General features: G+C 37.1%; 1 protein-coding gene across 4 annotated transcripts in view; it reads left to right on the top strand.

The window, feature by feature from the left end:
- The window catches only part of smarca2 (SWI/SNF related BAF chromatin remodeling complex subunit ATPase 2), a 122,313-nt gene that overhangs the window by 59,369 nt on the left and 45,476 nt on the right, over positions 1-17,468 (top strand). For all 4 annotated transcript variants that reach the window (XM_073072230.1, XM_073072255.1, XM_073072246.1 and 1 more), the window contains exons 15-24: positions 40-187; positions 2,089-2,252; positions 6,779-6,845; positions 7,820-7,930; positions 8,472-8,714; positions 10,739-10,852; positions 11,381-11,488; positions 13,186-13,272; positions 14,166-14,212; positions 14,710-14,876. In XM_073072230.1, coding sequence (XP_072928331.1) covers positions 40-187; positions 2,089-2,252; positions 6,779-6,845; positions 7,820-7,930; positions 8,472-8,714; positions 10,739-10,852; positions 11,381-11,488; positions 13,186-13,272; positions 14,166-14,212; positions 14,710-14,876 — 1,256 coding nt within the window. The remainder of the gene's footprint in view (positions 1-39; positions 188-2,088; positions 2,253-6,778; positions 6,846-7,819; positions 7,931-8,471; positions 8,715-10,738; positions 10,853-11,380; positions 11,489-13,185; positions 13,273-14,165; positions 14,213-14,709; positions 14,877-17,468) is intronic.

The following is a 17,468-nucleotide window of genomic DNA, read 5'->3' on the forward strand; positions in this document are numbered from 1 at the left end:
TTCATAATTTGAAATGGCTTGATTCTTTCTGATTTTTAGGTGTGCTAAGCAAGATGTTGATGATGAATATAGCATGCGAGCAGGAATGAAAGGTTCCCAGTCATATTATGCAGTAGCTCATGCAGTAACAGAGAGGGTAGAGAAACAATCTACTCTCCTGATCAATGGAACTCTTAAACAGTATCAGGTAAGAATAGATACTTCAGAAGAGCTGGAAACTCCTGTCAGCTGCAAAATTTCTTCTTGGGAGAGACCTTGTTGATGCAGACTTTGTATCTTGTTGCTATGCTCACTTCTGCCATGGTGTAAGAATTAATAGTTTTAAGGTTAAACTGTCACAAATGCCAAACCCTTACTTTTTTGTTTGGTTGGTCTTCGCCCAATTTGATTCCTTCTACACCCATTTTTGTTTCAGTTAATCAGTTCATTGAACTCATTATAAAACCATAAGACATAGGAGCAGAATTAGGCCATCTGGCCCATCGAGTCTGCTCTGCCATTCAATCATGGCTGATCCTTTTTGTAAATTTCCTCCTCAACCCCAGTTCCTGGCCTTTTCCCCATAACTGTTAATGCCATGTCCAATCAATAAGCTATCACTGTCTACCTTAAATACACCCAACAACCTGACCTGCATAGCTGCATGTGGCAACAGATTACACAAATGCACCACCCTTTGGCTAAAGAAATTTCTCCGTGTCTTTGTTTTGAAAGGCGCCCCTCTATCCTGAGGCTGTGCCCTCTTGTCCTAGACTCTCCCACCATGGAAAACATCCTTTCCACATCTACTCTGTCTAGGCCTTTCAACATTCAAAAAATTTCAATTAGATTCCCCCCCCACCCCCCATCCTTCTAAATTCCAGCGAGTACAGATCCAGAGCCATCAAACGTTCCTTGTATGATAACACTTTGATTCCTGGAATCATCCTTGTGAACCTCCTCTGGACCCTTTCCAATGCCAGGACATCTTTTCTAAAATGAGAGGCCCAAAACTGTTCCCAATACTCACGATGAGGCCTCACCAGTGTCTTATAAAGCCTCAGCATCAGAACCTTGCTCTTGTATTCTAGACCTCTTGAAATGAATTCTAACATGGCATTTGGCTCCCGTTGAATGGAAGGAGAGCTACCGTTACTGAAATTTAGACATTTCAAAACAAAGTTAGTGGCCTCAACACTTCAGTAGGCCATCACCAAATATTACACGCCATTAACTTTTGAACAGTGATTACAAAGCTATGAAGCTAAGAGTTGGTTTTGTTGCAGATGTGAAATTCAGGGAATGATGATCAACATTTTCTTGTATATTTGTCTCCATTTGCAGTATTCAAAAACAAAATAGTGCAGGTACTGGAATTTTGAAACAGTAGATACTAGCACTAATGTGTGAAAGAAAGAGAAGCAATGTAGGAGGATGAGAGGTGACTTGATAGAGGTGCACCTTATAATAAGAGGCATAGATCTGTGCTAATTTCTAATTAAGGTGGACTTTATTTCTACCTTTTCCTGAAAGACCAATGATAAGAAATGTTAATTATTTTTTCTGTCCATAGATGCTACTTAACCTGTGTAATATTCCAATTATTTTCTTTTTTTAAACATTGTGAATATAATTTTGGTTTGTGATTTTAATTTTAAGTACTTGCATGATTTTCTAGATCATATGTTTCTTCTGTTAGTACACAAAACATATTTTTCCATGAGATTCTCCTGTAAGTTGTATGGCACGTTTGTTTTGATTCAGCTTGCCATGCATTGCATCTTGATTGTCACATCAAAAATTTGCAATACTTGATTGTTAGGCAAGCAGTGATTAAGAGATTATGAGCCAGGAATTTTGCCAGTCAGTCAAAAAGGTTGAGTACAAGGTAATTTCATTCAATTCCATCCACTTTGGATTTACCTGCAATGTTTTGGAGTTAAGGTTTGCATTTGTTTTTAAAAAGCCTGCCTCATCTCTTAAGAAGGATTTGTGTACGCTTGATCACAACCCAAATTTAAGCATTTCTATAAATGTGTAAAAGTGAGCTTTGAATTTGTAATTTTCTTTAAAAATGAATTCTAACTGGATATTCTTTGCAAACTGCAGCTTCAGGGACTTGAATGGCTGGTTTCCCTCTACAATAACAATTTGAATGGAATTTTGGCTGATGAAATGGGACTTGGAAAGACAATCCAGACTATTGGGCTCATTACATACCTGATGGAACACAAGCGACTTAATGGACCGTATCTCATTATTGTTCCTCTCTCGTAAGTCTGCTACAATTCCTCTGTTCTATTTTGTGCACTACTGTAAGCTGCTTCATATTTCTACTTGGCTTATCAGGAATTGTTTCAGTATTCTCTACCATGGCTAGAAATGGAAGTCAAATCAATAAATGATTTCAGAGATGTAAGACATAGTTTTGGCTAAAGAAATAAAGGAAAATTGAGAGAAAGCAGAGACAGTAGGAATTAAAATGATACTGATGATGTAATCCTAATGTTTCTATAATAGGAATATTTCAGTTATTCTCAGTTACTACTTCAAATTGAAATTGCAGATTTCATTATGCCTGGAATAAATGGCCTCCAACACTGCAGAACAGTGTGTCAATGGTCTCAAAAGTACTGAAGGTCATTCAGGCATGTCTTTTCCATAAACACAGAATCAATCTATCACTAGTTATCAAGTAACATCTTTCTAGCAATGATTTACACTTCAAACTAGCTTGTTCACACTTGATAGAGCCTTGATCCATACATAGATGCAAGATCAACAGTTAACTTACAATTCTGTGATGAAACGGTTCAAGCTTGCTTGATTGTGCAAAAGACAGTTATTGTAACTTAGAATGAGCCATGTAGAGACTGGAGCTGTAGTTGTAAAAAGTCTTTATTGAGCAATCTAGAAGAACCTCTCCTGAAGAACCTCCAAGTATATTGAGGGTGTATACTCTCCAAACACAAATGTAGCAGTTTGGGTGTGGACTAATGGATCTGTGCAACTGCATATTTACAATGGGAACCCATTTTAGCTGACATGAACACACCTGCATATTTAAGCACCTTTGTTTGTAACCCAGACACTTAAAACAGTCTCCTTTTACCACTATTGAGCGAGATCTCTCAGCAGGAAATCTGTATTCATATAGCCGCCCTTGTCTTAAATTAGACTCGTTCTTCTTGTATATAGGGTGGTGGGATGGAGATGCATCTCTACCAAAGGTGGTGTAAGGCACTCCTTCCCTCTGCTAGCCTACAGGTTGCCGTTGGGCAAGGTGTACAGTCTGCTTAGCAACCCCTCCAGTCAGGGTCACATGAAGCCATGGGAGCAGGTGGTGGACAGTCATGTGTGCAGCTGATGCTTATCACAAGTTCTGGTTGGGTATCACTGGCTTCAGGTAAACAATCTGTGAAGAGTATTGATAATGGATGGGATCACCCGTCTTGTAAAGGCACTGCAATGGCAAATCGCTATTGTCGAAAAATTTGCTGAGAACAATCATGGTTAAGACCATAACTGCCCACATCTGAGAATCTCCTTCAATTTCCTACATTACTGTAGAATTATCAGTATGTGCATCTACTGCATCTACACTTACTATTATCCATGGAGCTGCATAACTAACTACCTTCAAGAATATGGCAGAATAATTTGAATTTAGCATTGATAATGTTAATGTGCTGTTCCGGGTATTTGACCAATGTCCTCTTCTGGGAGATCTTACTGCATATGTTAATTCTGATTATTTCAGGCACCATGTTATGGATATGCTTCAAGGCATGGTCTAATCCCTATCAGATCAATTTTGTTAAAGGTGCCTATATTGAAAATGATGTTATGTCGTTCATAGTATTTTGTGATCTCCTTCCCTTCTTTGTCCATTTGGCCTTAATGAGATTATCACTTTTGAGATGATCATATCTGGCTGTTGGTGGTTACTTAGTAGGCAAGGAGCACAAGCTGAGTAACTTGGCTTGGGTTGAGGAATAACGATAATAGTTTGTTTTGCATTTTCATGATAGCAGGATTCAGTAAGAATAAGCACAAGGCTCAGTAGCTTAATTTATCTCATGTTGAGGATCACAGATAATATTTGTATTATATACTATCACAGAGGAATTCCAGGTCATGATAACCACCTGTCTGTTGATATGTTTCTTTGATCTGTTTTCAGGGATGTTGAGAGTGTCTTGTATCTGGCTGCAAGGATATGCCTTATTGCTTGCTGGGTCCAAGACTGAAAAGAGCTCAATGCATTTGACGTTCACTCCAACCCTGGGTGGAGAATCAGAATTACGTTTATTATCACTGACATGTCGTGAAATATGTTTTGTATTTTAAAAAAATTACTACAAGTCAAAAGAAATATATATTTTTTTAAAACTAAGTAGTGAAGAAAATGTGAGGTAGTGTTCATGGTCTATTCAGAAACTTGATGGCAGAGGGGAAGAAGCTATTCCAAAAACATTGAGTGAGTGTCTTCAGTCTGCTGTATCTTCTCTCTTCTGGTAGCAATGAGAAGAGGGCATGTCCTTGTATTGTGAGGGTCCTTAATGATGGATGCTGCCTTATTAAGGCAGTGCTTATTAAAGATGTCCTTGATGGTGAGGAGGTTTGTGCAGAAGATGGTGTGACTAAAGAACACGGAGACTGGAGCTGTAGGTTTAAGAGGCTTTTATTTAATATAACAAGCAGACTCTCTTGAAGAATTTCACTTGAAGAATTTCCAAGTGATGATTTGTGCAGTTTAAGTGCAAAGATGACAACAAGAAATACACTACTGGCTTCAAAATTTTTGGGTATGGGAAATAGGCTCTGTGAAATTACATATTTACAGAGGGAAGACATCTCAGCTGACAACACATACATATTCAAATGGCTTTGAAAATCCAGACATTTAAACAGTTGCCTTTACCACTGAGTGATGGCTCTCTGCAGAAGCTGGTATGCGTATGCAGCAAGGCTCGTCCTAGATTGAAGACAAGTTCTGATTTGTATTAACTAGTGCCTTCCCAGTTCCATAACTCCTGAGCAGTGTCCCATGCTGATCCCTAATTCCAGTTAATGTTTTGTACTACTGAAATGCCAGTAAGTGATTATCTTAAGCGAGGACAAGCCCACACGTCCTCACAAAACCTTTTAGCTTTTTTCTTCCTTGAAAATCACCTTATTTACACTTTTCACAAAATTTAATATAAGGGAAATTAGATTATCCTACACAGAGTAATACAATAAAAGCATACTTTTTTGAATTGACTTTATTTCTTACATTCTTCACGTACATGTGGAGTAAAGATTTTTACGTTATGTCTCCACCGAAATGTGCAATCATAGTAATTTATAATAAATAGAACAATCAATGTAATCTAGAAATACACTCAAATCAGTGTGAGTTAATCAGTCTGATGGCCTGGTGGAAGAAGCTGTCCTGGAGCCTGTTGGTCCTGGCTTTTATGCTGCGGTACCATTTCCCGGATGGTAGCAGCTGGAGTAGATTGTGGTTGGGGTGACTCGGGTCCCTAATAACCCTTTAGGTCCTTTCCTCACACCTGTCTTTGTAAATGTTCTGAATCATGGGAAGTTCACAACTACAGATGTGCTGGGCTTTCTGCACCACTGTGGAAAGCTGCAAGTAAGGGAGGTACATTTCCCATACCAGACAGTGATGCAGCCAGTCATGTTCTCAATTGTGCCCCTTTAGAAAGTTCTTAGGATTTGGGGGCCCATATCAAGCTTCCTCAACCGTCTGAGATGAAAGAGGTGCTGTTGTGCTTTTTCACCACACAGCTGGTGTGTACAGACCACGTGAGGTCCTCGGTGATGTGGATGCCGAGGAACTTGAAGCTGTTTACCCTCTGAACCCTAGATCTATTGTATTTGGATAGTAATAATATGTGACCTGATCTAAGATTATCCCAAGAACTTCAAATATATTTGTGTACAGAGTGCAAATAAGACAAGAAATAATTAAATACTTAAAATCGGTCTTTCGTGGAAATACCTAATTTAGGTGGAAGCACTGTCCTAATTTCTACATTGCAAGAGCATGTTTTGAAATAGTTTCTACAGAATAATTTGAGAATGCTCTTGTGCCTTTCTCACAAAACAATCATTGTAAGTTACTTTCTAAAATATAAATTGCTGAACCATTTCAGAGCCACTTATGGAAATTTTGGGCATGCTGATTTTGACGTTGGTGGTTGTGCAGTAGATGTAGGTGAAATTGAGGTGATAGAAGATCATTGACATATTAAATCTGCTTATCACACTGTAGATGATGCCTGAATTCTCAAGTATTTCCAGCTTTGTCTTTTTGCATTATGGAGATATTTAGCTGGTTGTCTTTGGGCTGAGTTGTAGTACTCTTACTAAGGAGAAAATTAATTTCAATATTGATCTTAACTGTATTTATACTTCTGTATTTATTTGCATTCTTGTTCACTTCCACTGAGCAATTCTTAATTTAACTGCTTCATTTCAGATTCAAACCCCATGCACTTTGCAATCCAGCTTTTTTTTTTAACATCAGTACTTGTTGGTCAAGCCTGACTTGCTGCATTTTATGTGTTTCAGGATCTGATGATTTTGTAATTTCTTTGGGGACTAAGTATAAGCAGTATTGTGGTATACATATAACTTGACAGCACCTACTTATTTGAAATGCCAGAAGAATAATATATTTGCTTTCAGTGTAATGAATAAGTGGTGATTGAATTAAAGCTTTCTAACTTAAACTTTTTGTGATATTTAAATATATATTGGAAGTTGACTCTTCTGTTATTCTCTTTAGAACTTTGTCCAACTGGGTATATGAGTTTGATAAGTGGGCCCCATCTGTTGTGAAAATTTCTTATAAGGTTGGTTTTTTTAAACTTTATATAAAAAATGTGCAGAGTTTCTTATTCTAATTTTTAAAACGGATTTCTAGTAATTACATTCTAATTTAATTCAGTAGTGTACATTATGCATTTCAGTTGAATTGTAAATGCTCTCTGCTGATGCAAATAAAAATGAGTTAATTGGAGAGGAGGAAGTAAAGAAAGCTGCATGCTAATATGCAATTAGTTTTGAATGTTAATAATGCACATTTCTAACACCAATCAGTCTGCAATGAAACAAGATTGGCATGCCATGGGTAGACAGCAGTCAGTGAATGATTCTTGTTAAAAATTGTTTTGGCTAGATATCCAAAGTAGGTGTGTTTTTTAAAATTATGTTATACAGTATATTGGGTTGAGATATAGATGTTAATATAACCATTCCTTGTGTTGTCTTGATGTGCATTTATCAATAATTTTGCATTATAACTTCTGACATTTTTTTCTTTCATTAAAGAGAAGGTGTCAAGGCTTAGAAATATATTAAAAATGGGAATAAGTCAGCACAACCTTTTTTTGCACACTTCTCTTTCAGCTTTTCCAACATAATGGTAATTTCACAAGATGTGCTTTGTTACTTAAATCTAATTGAAGTATGGAAAGCTGGAACTTGTTTAAGCACTTTTAGGTCTGACCTTTAAACCTAATATTTCTTCAGTATAGTAATATTTTAGCATGCACAAGATGAACCTGGTCATAAGGAAGAAATTCTAAATATGGGCTGAGTAAACATAATAAAACAATTTAACTGAACAATTCTATCTAAGAAGCATAAATATTTGTGCCGATTGTTGTACAAGTTATAATAGTTAATGCAAGGTAATGTAATTTTAATGCAATTGCATATGGAGTTTTGCACTGTTTTTATTTATATAAACATAATGGCCTGTGCTAGAAATACTAGTAAATATTTGTTGGCTTGCAGTTCTGATGTAGCTTTCATTAATTTCAAGGGTACTCCTGCACTTCGTCGATCATTTATTCCACAGTTGCGCAGTGGAAAGTTCAATGTTCTTTTAACCACGTACGAATACATCATTAAGGACAAACATGTGCTTGCTAAAGTAAGACACATTTTATCCATCTGAATAACTTTATTTATCAAATTTGATTGTTATTGCTAAGTAGGATCTCTTGTTATTTTTGGGTTGATGGTAGAAGTGACTGTCAGATTAATATAAATTAACCTAAATTCACATCATATTTAATAAGTGTAACCTATTTAGTAAGTATACTTAGTGACATAAGTGTCAAGATCCAAGCTTAATTAGTTTTGAAATGTTTTTAGCTAGAAAATCAGAATGAAGTATTAAATGTTTCTTGAATTATAATTTATGATTCAGTTGTAAGAGGGGAAATAGGAATAACTAGAATATTTTACCAGTGAATGTTGCAGTTCTATTCATTTCTAATATTCTGGGGGAACTTTGTCTCATTTTTTTAACTGCATTGCATTTGTGGTTTCTAAATGACAATAAACTGAATCTGAATCTGATTTGTGGTATTGTCTTTAGTTTTTTTAGATTTTCAGTAGAAATAGTTCATTTGCTTGTAGAATTTATGGGATAGGTGTTTGGATTCACCAGATATTCTCCCTAATTGTAGCTTCGATGGAAATACATGATTGTCGATGAAGGTCATCGTATGAAAAATCACCATTGTAAGCTGACCCAAGTGCTGAATACTCATTATGTTGCACCTCGTCGAGTCCTCTTGACTGGGACACCTCTGCAAAACAAACTTCCTGAACTCTGGGCACTTCTAAATTTTCTTTTGCCGACTATCTTCAAAAGCTGCAGCACCTTTGAACAATGGTTTAATGCTCCATTTGCCATGACTGGAGAACGGGTAAAGATATGCTAATTTTTTTTCACAGTTCCATTTAAAGTTGTCAGGGAGCATCTAAGGAGGGAAGTGGGCAGTTAACATTTCATTTTGGGATCTGAAAACTTGACTGTCCATTCGATCCATAAATGCTTTCTGACCTGCTAAGTTCCTTCGGTGCATTGTGTATTGCTATGGATTTTAGATAATGTGGGATGGAAGGGTTATTGGGATCAAGCAGGAAAATTGAGTTGAAGCCCATATTCTGACCAGAACAAGCCTGTGGAGCTATGACCTACATCTGCTCCTGTTTCTTTCATTCTATATAAAAAGGTTTAATTCCCCTCTGTTTCTCTGGGTAGAATCCATTTTGGTCCTTTAGCAGTAAATTGAGACTGCAATTCAAACTCTGAAATTAAAATCGGGATGCATGGGCAATAAGTAAAAACAGGCAAATGAACTTTGAAGTTTTGCAGTCTTGCCTTGGGTCCAACTCTTTCACTGCTATACTCACTGAACTATATTCATTTCTGGTTAGGCAACATTTTGTTTTAAAAAATATTATTATTCTTGTTTTCAAATACCTTTTGCCAATCCCTTTCCATATAACCTTATTAAGCCTATTGTATGACCTTATTAATTCCATATTGTTCCAATTACTTTTCCTTGCTCATCCCTGAGTTTAATCACAGCCTCATTGACGTCTGTGCTGCCAACTGTCAAGTTCAAACTCTTTCACTAATTCCTTCAGTTTTTCTTCCATTTAAGGTGTTCCTTAAAAATGTGACCAAGCTTTTGTTGGCATGCTCAATCAATATCTCCTTGTATATCACAGATTTAGTTTAATAATGGTCCCAAGGGACACTTGTGACATTTTTGCTTTATTAAAAGAGCTTTAATAAAAATATCTATAATACCCTCTTTACATTCTCTATAATTTAATACATGAAAACTATTTGATTTCTTTAAAGGAATAAAAATGTTAGCATTTGTGTAAAAAGCAGTCATTTTATTTTTGACAAACTCAAACAGAATAAAATCCTTTTGAACAGGAGGCAGATGGAATTTATATTGGCAGCTCTTTTAATGTGCTTTTTGTTACCTCCCTTTTGTTGAAACTTAAATGCATTTTTGTACATACTGAAAACTTGATTCTAATAACCACGTAAAAGTCTAAATAAAATATAGATAGGAGCAGGATTAAGCCATTGAACCTTCTAAATCTTTTTTCCATTCAGTAAAATCACATCTCTATACAATGGTCCTGTATTTTTCCCCCATCTTTCTTTAAAGCTGTTTTGCAACTGATAATCTTATCTTAAATATACTCAGCAACTTGGCCTCTGAGTTCCTCCAGGTGAGGAAACATTCCTTCATTATGACCTTGCATGTCTTGTGAGATTGTGATTCCTCATCCAGGTTACCCCCACCAATGAAAATATCTTCTCTGCTAGTAGTCTGTCTCATCCTTTTTTTAAAAAAATCATCTTTTTCCTGCTGTGGATAACTTCATGTTTGTCTGCATCATGATGCATTTACCATGTTTTCCCCACTTCAATCTTTTTAGGTCACCTTGAAACCTCTCTGGGCTTGGAGATTTGATTAAGTTTGGAATGTGCAAAAATTAAAGCTGTTAATGCCTATTTTCACAAAAGATTAGCCATCAGAAATGGCAGACTTTATACATTACGTGTCTTCTGCACCCAGCTGAGATAGGGTAGCTAGGACCTGGAATCGGATTTGGATTCTTACAGAATTAAGATGAAATATTGAGATCAGAACATTTTTGAGAAAATTTATATTTGAATGGAGTGTACTATTAACAAGAAAAGGTGTGTTTACAAAATGTAAAAAACATGTTAGGCATGGTTATTTCTTATGTTTTCATTTCTTTTTCTATACAAATCTAACGTGATAGAATGATTGTAGCATCACTCACTTAGGTTGTGTCTACATTTTCCTCATTGGGAAAAGTGGTTTTACATATGTCATACTGTGCAAGGAGGACAAGTAAGCCAAATTCCTATTCATTGTTTTTATATCTGCAGGTAGATCTAAATGAAGAGGAAACAATCTTGATCATTCGTCGTCTTCACAAAGTGCTGCGTCCTTTCCTTCTGCGAAGACTGAAAAAAGAAGTGGAATCCCAGTTGCCAGAAAAGGTTCTAATATTTTCTTTAGAAGCTTAGAAAAATATCCCTCGAGGTTCATCAGCTTCAAACATTTGATTGGCACAGCCTCTATTCTCCACCCCCACCACTGCATATGTTGCAATGTGGACCATCTATGAAGTGCACTGCACTCAATTGTCCAGATTATTTTAGTAGCACCTTTGAAACCCACAATGTCTACCACCAAGAAGGACAAAGGCAGCAGCTGCATCAGATTACCACTGTCTGTGGATTCCTGCTAAAGTCTCACAGCAGCCTTACTTGGAAACATTTTGCCAGATCTTCATTGATACTGAGCCTTAATCTCTGGATGTTCCAAACAGAACTGCAAAAGAAAGCTCATAATTGCATTCTCAATAGCAAATTGGGCTGAGCAATAAATCCTGGCTAGCGATGCCCGTATCACAAAAAAAAATTAAGTATACTGATTCCAGTTAGGTTTAGAATTGTTCCTAGATTGCTGATTTTTTTCAGTAAATGAGATTTCATTTGCTTGTAACAATTTGAATTTAATTCTAGGTTGAGTATGTCATCAAATGTGACATGTCCTCGCTACAGAAGGTTCTATATCGTCACATGCAAGCTAAAGGTATTCTTCTAACAGATGGCTCTGAGAAAGATAAAAAGGTAGGGGCTAGTTTGTTTTAAGCTGTAAGTAACACACATTTTTAAATGCTTATGTTTTGCAATTGTTGAATGAGGTAGTCAGTATTGTTTTGTGTGTCCTACAAATTTGGCTTAGCCTTTTTTTGAGGTGACCAAGGAAGTTGATGAGGGTGGGACTCTTGACATGATTTATATGGACGTCAGTAAGAACTTCTAAGTTCCACATAGTAGACTGCTCTGAATGGTTAGATCACATGGAATCCAGGGAGAGATGGCTAATTGGATACGCAATTGAATTGACTTTAGAAAGCAGAGGTGATGGTAGAAGGTTGTTTCTCGGACTGGAGGCCCATTGACTAGTGATGTGCCTCTGGACAGTCATGAGCCCTGTTGTTTGTCGTCTGTATCAACGATTTGGATTAGAATGCAGTAGACATTGTTAGTAAGTTTGTAGATGATGCCTAAAATGGGTGGTATGGTAGTCAATAAAGGAGGTTACTAAAAATTACAGCAATCCTTGAATGTGGGCCAAGGAATTGCAAATGGAGTTTAATTTGAATAAGTGCGAGGTGTTGCCTTTTGGAATTAAACTAAATTTCACCTGCACAATTTACCAGCTGCTTAGTATCATTCTGCATCTCAAGACTACCCACTTTGTTATTAACACTCTGACCAAGTTATCGTTCCTCTTATATTCACATCTAAGCTCTTGCCTTAAAATGTGTATGTCAAATACAGATCCACTATCAAGGTAGAGATGCTGCTTGCTAGTGTAACACAAATAATTTAATGAGATCGATCAAAGAAAGAGCAACTTTGTTAAATTATATACCATTATATACTATAATCCAAATATATTATAGTACATATATTACAATGTGTAACTATTGTGGCTTAAAGTTTAAAAAAATCCCATGTTCAGCAACAGTATGAATGGTTATGATAACCAATTGGTGTTCACCAATTTGTACTCCTTCTTTGGATAATACAATGAGCTTAAATTTATAGAATATCCAGATAGGAACATATTAAATTTCATTTGGAGTTTGGGGGGGGGGGGGTGTTAATGAGGTCTGGTTAGTAGCAATAAAATAACTTGGATTTGACATCTACGCTTCATAGTTCAGGCTGACTAAGTAACATTTCTAGTTGTGCATGTTTTATTGTCAAATATATATATATATATATATATATATATATATATATATATATATATATATATATATATATACATATATATACACACACATGCAAAACAAATAAAACATTGATTATAAGACTGTTCTAACTTCCTAGTTGCTTTCTGACTGAAACAGAGAAAAAGATGTACTCAGTACTGTATCTTGATCCATGCGTTTCATTTTCTGTGTGGCTGTAACATCTATTTAGATTTCAAGTTAAAGTGTGCAAACAATTATTTTATAGTTAATTCTACAGATTGATTCTTGCTATCTACTTCTACATGGATAAAGTGACAAGCTGATTGCATATTTGTTGGGTTCCTTTACATGTACTCTTCTATTGTGCTATCAAAACATAAGTCACTATAACTGTTACTTCTGTGTGGACAAAGTTAGCCTGGTCATTTTCAAATTAATACTGAGTGAAATAAATGTGCTTGTCAAATAATATTATCTGTGAAATATATGCATGTATGCTTAAAGTTTATAGAAACAGTAGCAATTTATTTTTGTTTTAATTCTTGTGTTTCCCTACAGGGCAAAGGTGGTGCTAAAACTCTCATGAATACCATCATGCAACTGAGAAAAATATGCAATCATCCCTTCATGTTTCAACATATAGAGGTAAGTTCATGATTGCATTGAATTTTTCTTGGATGGATGAGAAGTGGCAACTGATAAGACAGTTGTGGCGGGGGTGGTGGAAGACTGTAATTGGTTCCTTCCACTGCCTACATGAGTGTTATGTGCTTGTAACACTTTGACCTGTTGGTCCTCAATACCATTACAAATGTTTCTTCTCTAATTTGAACAATCATAGGTCAAAGGTTTCTCTGAGTCAGAGGAAATAATTCCCTCAGGGAAGCTTTCAACAAATCTTTGATTTATTTTTTCATTTTGCCAAGAATAGCAAGTCATTTTTCAGAAACCTGTTGCCTGTCAAGCAAACAAGTTGGCCTACTCAATTTGGTCGACTGACTGAAACTTAAACTTCAATACTGGGGTGTTGGACCAGGAGGGTAATTGATGTTGTCTTTCTTAGCCTTCTAAAGAGTTGGGTGGATTTTGCAAAGAAAGTATTGATGATAATTTTCTCAGTGTCTTGACTTGTCCTGCTGTAAGTAGTCTAGGTTTCAGAAGCTTCTGGATGGACGGGATTACTGATGCCATTTAGACCGTGAGCCATTTTGCCTGGTCTGAAATTTTGATCTTCAAATACTCTTTGTTAAGTGCCAGTATAATCTTTTCGATTTAAAGGGGGTTATGGGCATTAAGCATTGATTTGCAGTTTGTATAGCATATGCATAGGTGGAAATTTGTATTTGGGAATGCTTATCTGCTAAATACTGTAAATTGGAAATGAATTGGGTATAGCCAAATTATAATTTGTTCTGACACTTTAGTGAAAGATCACTTCCCCCCCACCCCCCAACTCCTTCCCGTAGGTACTCAATATGTGTGAATTGTATAATTCTTAATTGCATAATCTAGTAACTAATTCTGTCTTGCTGTTGTAGGAATCTTTTGCTGAACACCTAGGTTATAATGGAGGACTCATTACTGGGTGAGTAGTAAAACCTACTACTCAGATTTTGAAACTAATGTTGGAATTTCAAGTTTTGCAAGTTAAATTCAAGGTGGCAAACTTAGTGCATTTTAATTGAGACTATTTTCATTTTTTATTGTAACATTTAACAAGGTTAGTGAAGTAAGCTAAACTGTAGAAAATATGATCCTTTCAATGATCTTTATTTCTATCTTGAACAGATGGCTATACAGTTTCCTTGCATCATGTAATAATTGAGGAAACTAGTTTTAGTCTTAAAATTGCCTTAACTGAGAATTGTGTCAGAATGAAAACAAGATTATAACTTGTCCCTGATAATTTGCAGTTGGAATATTTAATTATGACAATTTCAATTTATGCTAGTTTATTGACTTGCAGTAATTATATCTTGTTCCTCTAGTGTAATGTTTGATACAGTATGCATTTAGTTGATTAAGTTTTGAACAGACGTTCAAAACATGCTACTTATCTAACTATGCAATTACTTTTTCTAGTCCTGATCTATATCGCGCTTCAGGAAAATTTGAATTACTGGACCGCATTTTGCCAAAACTACGAGTTACAAATCACAGGGTACTGCTATTCTGCCAGATGACCTCATTGATGACTATTATGGAAGACTACTTTGCATTCAGAAATTTTTTGTATTTGCGACTTGATGGTATGTTAGCATTTGGGAACTTGGGTGTAATTACCAAAATATTCCTGCTGTTCTGATTAAAGCCATTGTAAATGCTGTGAATAGAAATTTGTGGAGCTATTTCAGTAGGAAGTGGTATACAATAGTTTTAATGTTGTATGGGGATGCAAATTGCATCCTCAGTTGTTAGTGGTATCATGTGTATTGGCATAGTTAAGTAGTTTTTGAAAATCTGATACTGAATATTAGATCTTCCCATATATTCCTACAATTAATGCTTCCATTTGGAGAGTATTCTTTTATAAATATCAGATTAAAATCTAATATTTTCCTAACACATTTCAATAAATATCATCCAGGAGCACTGGTAAAGTGCTTTGAGAGGTTGGTCATGAGCAGTGACCTGGATCCACTCCAATTTGCCTACTTTCACAACAGGTAAACAGCAGATGCCATTTCATTGGCCCTTTACCTCAACTTTGGAACATCTGGACAACTACGATGCTTGCATGAGGATGATCTTTATTAATCAGCTTAGCATTCAACATTATCATCCTCTCAATTCGTCAATAAGCTCCAAAACCTGGGCCTCAATACCCCACTCCCTGCATGCAACTGATCCTCGATTACCTCACCTGCAGAGCCCAGTTAGTACAGACTGGCAACAACATCTCCTCCCCAGTTACTCAGCATAGATGCACCACAAGGCTGTGCACTTAGTCTCTGTTCTACTTACTTTATACTTGTGACGGTATGGTTGAGTACAGTTCCAATGCCATATTTAAGTTTGCTGACTACATTGCTGTTGTTGGACGAATCAAAGGTGGTGACAAATTGGCATGTAGGAGGGAAAGTTAGTTGAATGGTGGTACGGCAATAACTCTCACTAAACATCAGCAAAACAAAAGAGCTGATTATTAACCACAGGAGGAAGTAGCCAGAGGTCATCATTAAGAGATTGGAAAAGGAGAGGGTCAATAACTTTAAAATTTGTTGGCTTTATCATATCAAAGGATCTGTCCTGGGACCATTGCAAAGAAGGCATGACAGTGCCTCTACTTTTAGAATCAGTTTTAATATCACCTGCATATGTCATTGAAGCAGAATAAAGGGTGTAAAGGTAGTAAGGTAGAAGGGCTAAAGTGTGTGTACTTCAATGCAAGAAGCATCAGGAACAAAGGTGATGAACTGAGAGCTGGAATACATAACATGGAATTATGATGTAGTGGCCATTACAGAGACTTGGCTGGCACCAGGGCAGGAATGGATTCTCAATATTCCTGGATTTCAGTGTTTTAAAAGAGATGGGGGGGAAGGGAAGGAGGGGTGGCATTACTGGTCAGGGATACTATTACAGCTACAGAAGGGCAGGTAATGTAGCAGGATCCTCTTTTGATTCAGTATGGGTGGAATTCAGGAACAGGATGGGAGCAGTTACTCTACTGGGAGTATACCAGCCCCCTGGTAGCAGCAGAGGTACCGAGGAGCAAATTGGGAGGCTGATTTTGTAAAGGTGCAAAAATAACAGGGTTGTTATATTAGCTTCCCTAATATTGATTAGCACCTGATTAGTTCCAATGGTTTCGATGGGGCAGAGTTTGTTAAGTGTGTCCAGGATGGATTCCTGTCACAGTATGTTCACAGGCTGAGAAGGGGGAATGCCATACTGGATCTAGTATTAGGCAACAAACCAGGTCAGGTCACAGATCTCTCAGTGGGTAAGCATCTGGGGGACTGTGACCACCGCTCCCTGGCCTTTAGCATTATCATGGAAAAGGATAGAATCAGAGAGGACAGGAAAATTTTTGATGGGGAAGGGCAAATTATGATGCTGTAAGGCTAGAACTTGCGGGTGTGAATTGGGATGATGTTTTTGCAGGGCAACGTCCTGTGGACATGTAGTCGATGTTTAGGGATCTCTTGCAGGATGTTAGGGATAAATTTGTCCCGGTGAGGAAGATAAAGAATGGTAGGGTGAAGGAACCATGAGTGACAAGTGAGGTGGAAAATCTAGTCAGGTGGAAGAAGGCAGCATACATGAGGTTTAGGAAGCAAGGATCAGATGGGGCTATTGAGGAATATAGGGTAGCAAGAAAGGAGCTTAAGAAGGGGCTGAGGAGAGCAAGAAGGGGGCATGAGAAGGTCTTGGCGAGTAGGGTAAAGGAAAACTCCAAGGCATCCTTCAATTATGTGAAGAACAAAAGAGTGACAGGAGTGAAGGTAGGACTGATTAGAGGTAAAGGTGGGAAGATGTGCCTGGAGGCTGTGGAAGTGAGTGAGGTCCTCAATGAATACTTCTCTTGGGTATTCACCAATGAGAGGGAACTTGATGATGGTGAGGACAATATGAGTGAGGTTGAAGTTCTGAAGCATGTTGGTATTAAGGGAGAGGAGGTGTTGGAGTTGTTAAAATATATTAGGACAGATAAGTCCCCGGAGCCTGACGGAATATTCCCCAGGCTGCTCCACGAGGCGAGGGAAGAGATTGCTGAGCCTCTGGCTAGGATCTTTATGTCCTCTTTGTCCACGGGAATGGTATCAGAGGATTGGAGGGAGGAGAATAGACAATAGGTGCAGAAGTAGACCATTCGGCCCTTCGAGCCTGCACCGCCA

Source organism: Hemitrygon akajei, chromosome 2 (assembly GCF_048418815.1).
Source record: "Hemitrygon akajei chromosome 2, sHemAka1.3, whole genome shotgun sequence".
NCBI lineage: Eukaryota > Metazoa > Chordata > Chondrichthyes > Myliobatiformes > Dasyatidae > Hemitrygon > Hemitrygon akajei.